Below are 12400 nucleotides of genomic sequence, written 5' to 3'. Positions count from 1 at the left end.
ATCGTGCTAACTGGGGAAATGTGCCAGGTTTCAAAACAAAAGTCTAGGTGTGAAAGCACCCTCACACGGTAAGCTGCTTAGCTAATGTTTACTTTTGTAATATTTTTATTATTGGCTATTTAAACATAGTTAAACAAACCAAAACAGATGTTCAATGAAGAATAACTAACTTTAGGTTTGTATTTCAGATAAACAAGTGTTATCACAAACATGTTTCTTAAACATTTGCAAACATATTGCGGTCATTTTATGCTTTAGTAGAGTTAATATTTTTCATACAGCTTCTTTAATATTGTGAGATTGTTTTAAATATAAACTTTCTCCAATGCTTAGGCAGCAGAGCCTTGAATATATCCGAATAATAAGACCATCTTAGACCAGTGAAACCATTCTTCTTGAAACCAAAAAGTTCACAATTTATCGAAAATGACGGGTATATAAAATCTAATTAACAAAAGCCATATGAGACCATGGGTAGATGATAAATAATGTTTTTGGGGGTTAGTGAAGTGAACTATTCCTTTAATTGGTCCAAATAACATGATCATGCTGATGTGCAATATTTTTCTCCATCTCTCATTTGCTTGTTTCAGCAACGGTCCACAGTGGCGTCCATGATGCACCGCCAAGAGACCGTGGAGTGCTTGCGCAAGTTCAACGCCCGCAGAAAACTCAAGGTACGCCATGAGCCTGAAGAGCCCTTAAACCAACTCCAGTCTTTCTCCCTGGGGTAATTAGTGCTGAAAGTCTTGTTGCCATGGACTAAACGCTCTATTTTTCTCTGTCTTTGTTTAGGGAGCCATTCTCACTACTATGCTGGTTTCTAGAAACTTCTCAGGTGAGTTTCCTCGTCCTCCTGGGATCAGGTAGGAAAATGCAAAGTCATGGATGAACTCAGCTCACCTCTCGGACGTCTTGCTCCAGTTTTCACTATTAAAAAAAGATCTCTTAAAGCTGGCTCAGTGATTAAATGGAAGGACAATTCACTTGGGATTGAAAGCTCTTGGATTACAAGAGTGTAAAGTTGGGATTTTCTGCTCCAAGTCTGATTTCTTTGAGCTGTTAAGGTTTTCTGTGAGGCTTGAGGATAACATGGCTTTTTTCCTTTATTTAAGTTATTAGTTTTGCTTCTGATCAGATGTTTACAGTTGTAAAGGTGATACAGTAGGGTTTAGTTAGTTTTTAGGGATATTTTAGACCAGTGGTAGGCAAGTTTGATCCTGAAGAGTCTGAATCCAGCCTTGATTAAAAACTCACCTGCCTGTGTCTTTCTGGTAACACTTATGCTGTGTCCCAATTTGCATACTCTTCCTCCTAAATAGTATTTGACAAAAGAAATGAAGTCTGTTTAATTGAGGATCCTAAAGTTACCTGTATGGCCAAGCACAGACTCCTCTTCTCCTCTTAGGATGTTCCTGCTTATGATTTGACAGGTTGTAATAACAATGTCAGGTGCCTTTAAGTCACTTTCATCAGCAAAAGGTTGCATTGTACCTCCTTTTGATACTTTACAAGAAAATGTTCTGCTTATTGAAAAATGAACAGCATTTTTTTGCAATTTGCACCAATTGTCCTGTCACTGACAACCCACAAGAATTGACTTTGAATCAGAATCTCTGTGAGAGCTTTACTGCCAGGTAGGATTCAGTACTTCCCACAGGTTTGAAATATACTTGTGGTGGCAGCTAGATTGAAACACACATTTTATCCACAGCGCGTAAGTGGTCAACTACATTTGACAAACAAAAAAATATTTTTAAGTATATATTCTATTTATTATGACACTGTTATACACGTTTTCTTTTCAATGGGTTAAAGTCATTTTAAAAAGCTTTTTAGGAGCCATGTGCACCCACTGACAGGTAAAGGCTGCTCTCTCTCTCTCTAAACTTGCTTCATTGGCATGACATTTAGTACAGTATTGCCAAAGCATTTTAGATATATACTAAAGTATATAATATATTAACATCATTAAATTAATAAAAATATTGGAAATAAAAATAAATAAAAATAGACAATATTGCTAAAAAAAATGATAATAATCACTAGAATAAAAGGTGTAGATTATTTAAATAATGCAAATTAGCTGATTAGCCAATTCTAAAGTTGTATAAATATTTTGCTGCCAGTATATTTTGTTCTCTCAGAGTATAAAGTTTATCTGAGTCATTTATTAAATAAATCATTTAATGTTTCTCTCATGGCTGTGCACACACAGTCAGCTGCGAAAAGGTAATATAAAACCATGAACAAACAATGGCAACTTTAGAAAGCAAAAATAAAACCTGAGTTTTGGACATTTTAGAAGATTCAGATACTCGGTGGGTCATTAAAGAATCAAGAGCTTGCTTTATTGGGGTTGTAATTATGACGTAGCGGCTGTAGTTAGTGTCCTGAGGGAAAATCCTCCTGCAAACAAGGGACAACAGGTCATCAAACTGGGACCGGCTCAGTTGAAAATCCAGCTGATGGGAAGAGTTTATAAACTCATCAAGCTTGTTGTGCCTCTGAGGGATTTAATGGACCCAGACACATAAAGCACAACTACTTTCTCAATAAAATTTATGTCAGCACTTGAGTCACCAAGCAGACAGATGCCGCTCCATGAGTCTGCCTCTATTGTGAAGTGAATATGACATGTGAATGAATTACAATAAGAAAAAGAGGAACTACTTTCTTCTGCCATTCACATCTGCAGCTGATGTCAGAACAACAGAAACTGTTGCTACTTCACATGTCACTTTAGAGAGCTAATATTTGAATAATTGTGATGTGATGACAAAACGTGATTTTGCACACATTTTAGGATTATAAGGCGGAACCAGATTACTGTTGTGTTTGCAATAAGGAAAAACGCTAAACACATGCAGAGATTTCTTCTTTCTTTCTTTTTACTGAACTAGTCTGCAGTAACGAAAACAGAGGACTCATTAGACGACCAACCAAAAAGTAACTCAGGGTTATACAAAGAGTGTCCCATCTCACACTTAATACACTACTATTTTATGGTATAAATATAGCACTGCAGCATACAAAAGAGAGAGTTCGACTAAAAATGTCACTTACCAGTTTAATAATGATTAGATCAGCTGTAGTTTGAAATTACGCTGTTTTTCTCTTTTAAGGGCTTATTATGTGGTCTCTGTTGCAATCTTATGGATAAACAACTACATTCTTGACTAAAAAAGCCTCAAAAGTACATTATGTTGTCCAACAGCTGCAATATTTGTCAAACTGTAGTGTCCTCTGCTTGTTGCTGTATGTGGGTGGAGTAGTACACAAGGGTGAAGAGTATCGCACGGTTATCAGCAAATCAGATTCAAGAACCAGACAGAACTGTTGTACAAAATAGCATATATAATTCTCTATTATAGATGAGTGCTTCTGCTATGTTTCTCACTGACATGCCTCCAACTCAGAAACTCAGAGGTTAAAGAAAATTGTGAGTTTCTCACTCATCATAACAGTATTGTGGTGTCATTCATGTGCTTTCAAATCATATATGCTATGCACCAATAGTCTAAGTAAATGAATTGGGATGCCGCATTTGTTTTTTGGTGTGTTTGATTAGGGTTAGAGCCAAACTGCTGCTCTCCAGGACCAAACTTGCCTACCCATGTTATAGACTCTTAAACAAAGGTGTCTTGTTCATTAGAGGATTTGAAAACAGTTTCATAGCTTCTCCCAACTCAACGCCTCTCTGTCCAATAGTGGGCCGGCAGCATACCAGCCCTGCTGCTCCCACCACAAGCACTGCCGCGCTTGCACAGGAAGGTATGTGAGAGTGCATCTCCTCACCTCGCCACCAGGGGGACCAGCGAGCCCCCTCCACAGACCCCACCCTTCCCCCTTGCTCTACCCAATCAGCATGCAGCCAATGAGAAGCCTGCCTTTCTTGCCATCACTTGCATAAATGATTTGCTTTTTATTCAGTTTCTCATGAACAACGTCTGCTATGTATAAACTTGAGGAGTTTTTTTTAAATATATATTTGTAAAGACAGTGCCTGCTCAATTTCCATCTCTCACGTTACACCTCATGCATTTGAATTTTGCGTAAGAGTTTATTAAATAGCATGTCTTTTTTAATCTATGATTTATTATTGCTTTGCTTTTACAATATCATGTAACTTTAACATTCATCTAGCTAGCTTTATTAACACTAGGAGTTCTGCAGAAGAATGTTTAATTATCTTTCATATTCTCATATGGGTTTAATTAATGAAATTATTATAATTCATACAGGGTACTTATGGGTCATTCACATAATATTGGAATTACGATATGATTTAAATTTTAATGTATTTAATATTTAGTTTGTTTTAGGATTAGAAACTTTGTTATATACAATTTCATTAGACACTAATCTCACTAAATGTATAATTTTTAAAATATTCATTAACATTTAATTTTAATAATGCAGTGCTTCCCACAGGTTTGAAATACACTTGCGATGGTAGCCGGATTAAAACTCGCCTTTTACCCGTGGCACATGGTTACCTACAGTTGAAGTCAGAATTATTAAACCCCCTTTGAATTTCCTGTTTTAAATATTTCCCAAATGATGTTTAACAGAGCAATAAGATTTTTACAGTATGTCTGATGATATTAGAAGAAAGATATTTAGAAATCTTCCTCTAAAATTAGTGTTTTTATCAGGCTCTTGTGTGTATGTTCAGTAATGTCACTTTTACCGCAAAGAAAAAGTCCCTCAGGAGGCTGAGAAAAACATTTATTTTTGATGGAAATTTCAGACGGCACCTAGAGGTTTTTGCATCTAAACTCTTCGTTTTTTCTTCTGGAGAAAGTCTTATTTGTTTTGTTTCGGCTAGAATAAAAGCAGTTTTTAAGGTCAATATTATTAGCCCCTGCAAGCTAATGTTTTTTGATAGTCTACAGAACAAACCATCGTCATACAATAACTTGCCTAATTACCCTAACCTGCCTAGTTAACCTAATAAACCTACTGTAGTTAAACCTTTAAATGTCACTTTAAGCTGTATAGAAGTGCCTTAAAAATATCTAGTAAAACATTATTTACTATCAGCATGTAAAGATAAAATAAATCAGTTATTAGAAATGAGTTATTAAAATAATTATGTTTGGAAATCTTCCAGGTTCTTCTCACCATTAAACAGAAATGAGGAAACAAGGGGTTTAATAATTCTGACTTTAGCTGTACATGCGACAAAAAGTGATTTTTAATAATATTTCTATGGAATAAAAATAAAAAGTATAATAATTGCAAGAATGAAAAGTGTAGATTAAGTAAATAAATTAATTTACCATTTATAACGGTTTACATATATTTTGCTGCCAGTTTAGATGTAATTTTGTCCTCTCTGAGTAAATAGAAAAGCTTTTCCGAGTTGATTAGAACAAATAATTAATTATATAATGTTTCTCTCGCACCTGCGGCTGTGCTGGCACTGCTTACGCATTTTAAGAGATTTAGAGACCCCGGCTGGGCGCATTTCTAAGTCACAAAAAAAGTGCGTCTTTGAGGGTCTCTGCAGAGAACGTGACATTAGCTACTTTTCCATCCACTTATTTTTATGCACATTTTGAATATGGACATAAAAATGGTTGATGTTACATTTTGAAAATGTGCATAACTGTGTTGGATAAACTTTTTATTCGATAAGAAAAGATTATTAAATGTAGAAAAGATTGATGCAACTTCTCCTACCACAACCAATTCCATTTCAACTGTTGATATTTGGTGCCAATTAATAATTTTTTTGTTCGCTGTGACTCATTAGATGAAAATGCTGCTTTATTCGCAGCATGATATTTTACATCTTTTATGCGATAATTCAGTTTTGCGCATAAAGTAATTTGCATTTTTGGATAGAAACATGGTTAGTGTCTGTGGGTGTGTTGACGGTTCTTGCGCACACACAATGAGAAGTAGGAAATGTGTAGGGCGAAAGATTTTACACTAGTTAATCAATCACGCATGTTTGGGCGGATACAAAAAAAGTGTAAAAGGATGATAAAAATAAAAAAATAAATGTCACTAAATAAACTTGGTTGGCTGTTATTATACCTGGGCGGCCCGCCCAAGTAAAGTCCATGTGTGGGAGGCACTGAAATGTACTAGTAATAGTTAGAGTTAACATTGGTTACATTTTCAATATTAGTAGATTACTTACATTTATTTTAAGAACATTAAACAAATATTAATACGTCTATCCATACTTTTATATCTCAGTGCTACTGAATGATTTCCATTTATATGAAATATCTTGCTCATTAGATTCCTTTCCTGTCTCATCAGTGTTATCATTGTGATCGTGAATGACCCTTATAGCGACACTTTCTCAACATCTTAGCTGTTGTTTATATTTCAAAAGGTCTATTTATTTATACATCAGAATAAATTGGCTCTCCTTTTATATGTGATAAACAAACAACGTCTCGTTTCATCTCACAACTGTCCCCAGTTCAATTTACACACATCGGCTCAAGGCAAAACAATCCAATCAATACCTCAGCGCTGCATTCATGTTAACGATCGGCCGGCATGCATTATCGTCTGCATGGAGTAAAAAATGCAAATGTCGCTTCTCCTCCTTTGATTAGACTCTCTCATTTTCTTTCTATCTCTTGCTCTGTCTCTCTCTCTCTCTCTCTCTCTCACGGTTAAATTGCTTCAGCCCTTTTCGGCTCCCTCCTTCCCTGCTGATCAGCTTACTGGTGTATTGTGCTACTGGGTTAAATATCTTTTAAATGGTGTCTGCTTTAGTTGAAGATATGGGACCACAGTCACGTGTCTGTCCTCAGCCCACCTCAGTAATCTCCACCTCAGGCAGAACAATGAGGTTGGGAGGGGACAGGTTTATTCTGGAGGTGTGCGATATTTGCAAATATTGTAATTGTTATTTTTTTGTAACCATAATGCAATCTGACACTATAGACATAGAGTATGCCACTTTGTGGAAAACAAACACACAGTCAAAAAAAAGTTTTAAAAAGTTACTTCAAGTGTTAGCCAATCGTATGCATATATTTTAATTTGTTCCCAAATGACTGAGCACAGGCTCAAAATAAAGAGTTTTCGAAGCAATCTCATTCATTCAGAACATTCGTAACTTTGATTTAGTGGCTAATTTGTATTTATTTGTATGATCTCATTCACAAATTTCTGTTTGATTTGCTCATCCCTGAATGAGGGGTAGGTTTAGGGGTGTGGTTTAGAGTCCTTTTAAAAATCGAACTTTTGAAATGATACAAATTCTTAAGAATTAGCCACTTTGCTGATAATAAATATAATAGTTCTGCTTCATCGTGATATTGGGCTGGCTTTTCATCGTTCGCTAATGTCTAGGCAAATATATGCATTCTATTTAAATGTATTTATCTTTGTTCATTTTAGCAGGTGGGTAGGTCTCATAAAAAATTATTGTTTATTGACTATTTTCTCAACCTCATTTCAGAGTGAGTTTCATTTTTCTTTTGAACACAAAATATTTTTTTAAGAATGTTGGAAACAGGTAATTATTGCTTCCCATAATAGAAAAAATATGTAATATCATTCCATGACTACTAGTTTCCAACACTACTTTGTTCAACAGAAAAAAATCAACTCAAACAGATCTGTTACAAGAAAAGAGCCGGGAGTAAATGATGACAGTTTTCTTTTTTGGGTGAACTATCCCTTTACACCAGAGAATGAGTGTGATTACATGGACACCAACATTACGATTTTAATATGATTAAGACAATGCTAGTCATCTAAACAACAATTTTTCATTACTTTAATCTGACTAAAGTCATAACCTAACTAAACAGTATTCCTATATTAGTTGCATTATGGAAGTGCAGTACAGATATGTAAACATCGCAATCAAAGTAATACCACTTTGTACTTATCGGTACATTTTGCGACTGGATGCTCACACATCAATTGACAGGCATTTGACGACAAACAAATGAGAATTTTTTAAGCAAGAAAGCACATTTTTGGTGTGAGCGGGAAACAATGACTGCTAAGAATTCATCCTCTCTTTTAGTACCTTCGAGTTTGTCGTGCAGGCATGAATTAAAAGTTAGTGAATGAAAAGGCAGAGGTGGCCTGTTGCTTAAGATTTTTTTTTTCTGCGTTGTCTGTTTGCACGGACAGTATGAGGAATTAACTTCAATTAAACTTGTCACAAAATTCAAAACAAAATGTCATCAAAATGTCAACATGACGAACACAAACTGTTGTGTTAAATGTTGGAGGAAATAGTGTCGTAAAGAGGTTTTTTGAACTACGTACAGGGTACGATCATGGAAACATAGAATTTTGAAACAACATTTTCTAGGCCTGGAAAAGTTTTGTAAAAGTCATGGAAATTAGTATAACAAATATCTGTATACTTGAATATAGGTTACTTGTCTTTACTATTTATCGGTCTTTGGCCAAAAACAATATTAGTGCCGTTTAAGCATTATCTAAATACAGTTTACATACAGTAGATATAAAAATAAATATAAACTAAATGGATTGTTGTGTGTGTTATGGTGTAATAAATTTGAACATGCATTGTTTTTCTGATTATGTATTACTTGAACATTATATTAAATTAATAATTAGGTATTGAAAATTTACTTAAAAGTCCTGGAATTTTAGTAGTAAAATAGTGTATGTACTATAACATGTAAAAGGGGAATATGAAAGGAACATCCAAAAAGCAACTCATGTAAACACATTAATCTTAATATTGTCTTATTCAGATTAAGGCAGATAATTAGATTACTGGTGTCCATTTAAACGTAGTTGAAGTTCAGTTTAGTTTTGAAATTCAGTTTAGTTTAATGCAATGTCATCTTAAAACAAGTTTAAAAAGACATTGCGTTATAGTAAACTAAACTAACCTTTGAAAACTAGACTGAAGCGCTTTCATTTTACTAGAACTTCATCTATGTTAAGCTGCTTTGACACAATCTACATTGTAAAAGCTTTATAGAAATAAAGATTAATTAAACACAAAAAAATGAGATGTGACCTCAATATCGCACCCTCCAGTTTGGTCCCGTGTGGTCCACTAAAGCAGATCCCCTTGCAGCCTAGCCAAGCCACCATTGCCCCAGCACTCTCCTCTCAACTCTTCCTCCTCCCCTCGCCGAGAGCGCAGGGCCTTTAGCTCACGGACGGGCAGGAGCGGGGTTGGCTTGCTGCCAGTCGTCAGACCCGAAGTGTCCTCTGAGCGCCTGGTGGTCTGCGGGGAAGGAGGCCCTCTGGAGGGCAGATGGACGACACTGCTCGCGGTGTGTCTGAGTCTGGAGAAAGCACTTGTGTTGTCTGATCTGATTGAATTGTTACTCTTATAGACAGCTGTCTGTCAGATTGAGTAAATATCACACAGCTGCCGTCTTCAACGAGCTGTGACTGAGCAGCTGTGAGAATGTAGTTTAGATGTGTGTGTAATGATCAAAGGAGATCAATTAAGAAAAACCGCAGCATCTGGGCTGATTCCTCAGGGTTATGGAAAGGGAACAAGAACTTTCTGCTGTTGTTGAATGTGGTAAAATGCTGCTGTTTTGATTGTTTATGTTGTTTATTATAGACTTTTTTTTGCTACTGCTACTATTGCAATAGTATAGTATAGTATAATATAGTATAGTATAGTATTGTATAGTATAATATAGTATAGTATAATCTGCTGCTCTTTCAGTCGTGTGTAGAATACAAAATGTAGGATTCAATTTGAAAACTTTCAGGAAGTAATAGTACATTTCAGAAATAAGTATGAAGATATAGCAGGTAGCATATTTAATGAAATATTGCACAGGTTTTTGGGGGTTAAGTGTGATACAGCTTTAGTTTTTTTCATACATCATTCTGTCCTGTTAACTTTTCTAATTAAAAATTTTTTATCAAATATGAGTTCATTTATTTAATTTTAATAAAAAAACCTCATTTTTTTATATAAAATATTTAAATTTCCCACTACAAAATACTAGGTTTTATTCATTTGCCCTTTTTATTTTAGATAATGTATTATATACATTTAATTATACAATTATATATATATATATATATATATATATATATATATATATATATATATATATATATATATATATATATATATATATATATATATATATATACATGCTCATATATATATGAGCAATATCACACTTGTAGCAGTGCGATGTGGCTGTATATCGCCACTGGTGGGAGGCGTGCGTTGGTACGAGGCTCACCAGTACTAACATACAGCCACATTGCACTGCTACGAGTGTGATATTGCATTTATACAACAGTTTGATGGCATAATAGTGTATATTAAAAGAAAAACAGAGAGTCTTAAAATTATTTCGCCATTCATTCACATCTACAGCTGACTGCAGAACAGCAGAAACCATTGCTACTCCACATACGTCACTTTAGAGCTAATGTTTGAATGATTCTCTAGCGTAATATCTAAAGTGATGATAAAACAAGTGATTTTACTGAAGTTTTAAGGTTATAAGGCTGATCAACACGAAATGCCATCAGTCTACAGAGATTCCCCAGTATTTCTCTGTTGCGATTGGTATAAATACAATTTATAGTGGTATAAATACAGCACTACAACATACAAAAGAGAGAGATCGAAAGTCGTTTACCTGTTTAATAATGAGTTGATCAGCTGTAGTTTGAAATTAAGCTGTTTTTCTGTTAGGGCTTATTATCCTGTTAGGGCTTATTATCCGGTCATCTTGTGGATGAACATTGTCAACCGTCTTTGCTCAAAGACAGGCTAATGGCCGCCAACACGCTGTCTCTCAAAATTATAAATATTTAAAATAGGCACTATTCTTATAAATAATCTGCATAGTTGCAATCTAAACAACTACATTCTCGCTAAAAAGTTTCAAAATTGCATTATGTTGTCCAGCAGCAGCAATATTTGTCAAACTGTAGAGTGTCCTCTGCTTGTCGCTGTATGTGGGCGGAGTAATACGCAAGGGTTAAGAGGCTGGACGAGTGCTGTTGTTTGCAGAATATCCCACGGCTATCAGCCAATCAGATTTAAGAACCAGACAGAACTGTTGTATAAATATTTATATATGTATTTTAGTTGTGATGTTTTGTTTTTGTCCCATTTAAAAAAATAATAATAATAAACGGTTTAAAAGTTTTCATTAATTTTTTCTTAATATACACGCAGAAGTCTTTCTATTACCATTTCCATAAAAGTATCATGTAATGTAGCAATTCTTTACCTTATTATTCTATAAGGTAAAATAAATTATGTTTTACCACAAAAGTGTTACTCTAAATACTATTTTATATTTGTTTTTTTATCTGAATGGACAGCATCTGTGGCCTCGGTTCCCAGCTGTACAGGCATTTCTGTGAACATTTCAATTCTGCTTTACAAACTGAAGACGAGTCCTAGAGTTTAAAGTTGTATACTTAACCTGGAATATTCCTTTAATGTTCTTTTGAGCCATCCAATCAATGCTCTCCATCAGTTCTTGGCTTCAACTAGGACTGTAAGTGTTTATAACTCTTTATACTCTGCTATTGTTAAAGCCAGTCCTCCACTTGAACATGTAAGATGAAAACCAGTAGCCAGTAAATGACATTTCATCAGTGTTTCTTCATTCTCCTTTAAGAGCTTTTCATTACACTGTAAGACCAAGATAAGACTTTCTGACCAGTAGAATATAAAGATAAGGCATGCTTGTATATGTCAGCTGTGTTGCCTGTAAATCTCTTTATATATCATTTGTTGCTTGCACAAGTCTGATCTAAAGGTGTATTTAATCTTTTATTGGCTTTTATAATGGATTTTGAATTATTTTAAGTGTTATTTAATAGGGGTCTGAATATTTGCACTGATTTTGGTGTGGTAATCTTTACTACATCATAACATTTTGAATAAATATGGATTTATATAGAAATTAAATGCAAGTCAAAGATGAAAATGAGGTTTTAAGAATAAGAAATATAAAAGTATGTTAAAACTACATTTAAAAAAATGTGTTCTGTTCAGGTGTTTTTTTAAATAAACAATAACAATAATTAAAAATAACGTATGTTAACATTAGAAATCCATTAAATGTGTCATTCAGTATAACATTCAGTATAGTTTATACAGTGGTGACAAACAAGGGAGTTACTTTCTAAAAATAACCTGCAAAAGACAAAATCCACAAATGACTTGACTAGTTACCCCTAATTGAAATAATTAACCTACACTGAAAACCCGTATAAGTTGACTGAACTTAATTAATTGAGTAAACTGGTGCCCTCAACTTAATTGAGGAACGGAGTCTCCCAAAACTTGCCGGTTTTGTAGATTATAGTTAAATTGTTCAGTTCACCAAATTTAAGTACTAAGTTTGATGAACTAAACAATTTAACTATCAGCTCATAACAACAACAACAAAATAATATCTCCTTAAACATAACTTAC

General features: G+C 34.5%; 1 protein-coding gene across 24 annotated transcripts in view; it reads left to right on the top strand.

Moving 5' to 3' along the window:
* camk2g1 (calcium/calmodulin-dependent protein kinase (CaM kinase) II gamma 1) overlaps positions 1-12400 on the top strand; it is a 155891-nt gene that overhangs the window by 115924 nt on the left and 27567 nt on the right. For 12 of the 24 annotated variants that reach the window (XM_087275429.1, XM_087275421.1, XM_087275414.1 and 9 more), the window contains exons 11-13: positions 594-677; positions 796-838; positions 3712-3774. In XM_087275429.1, the coding sequence (XP_087131555.1) occupies positions 594-677; positions 796-838; positions 3712-3774 (190 nt within the window). 24 annotated transcript variants of the gene reach the window in all.

The sequence above is a fragment of the Danio rerio genome, chromosome 12 (genome assembly GCF_052040795.2).
Source record: "Danio rerio strain M-AB ecotype USA chromosome 12, GRCz13ab, whole genome shotgun sequence".
Classification (NCBI taxonomy): Eukaryota; Metazoa; Chordata; class Actinopteri; order Cypriniformes; family Danionidae; genus Danio; species Danio rerio.
This window is presented reverse-complemented; position numbering and strand designations above follow the sequence as displayed.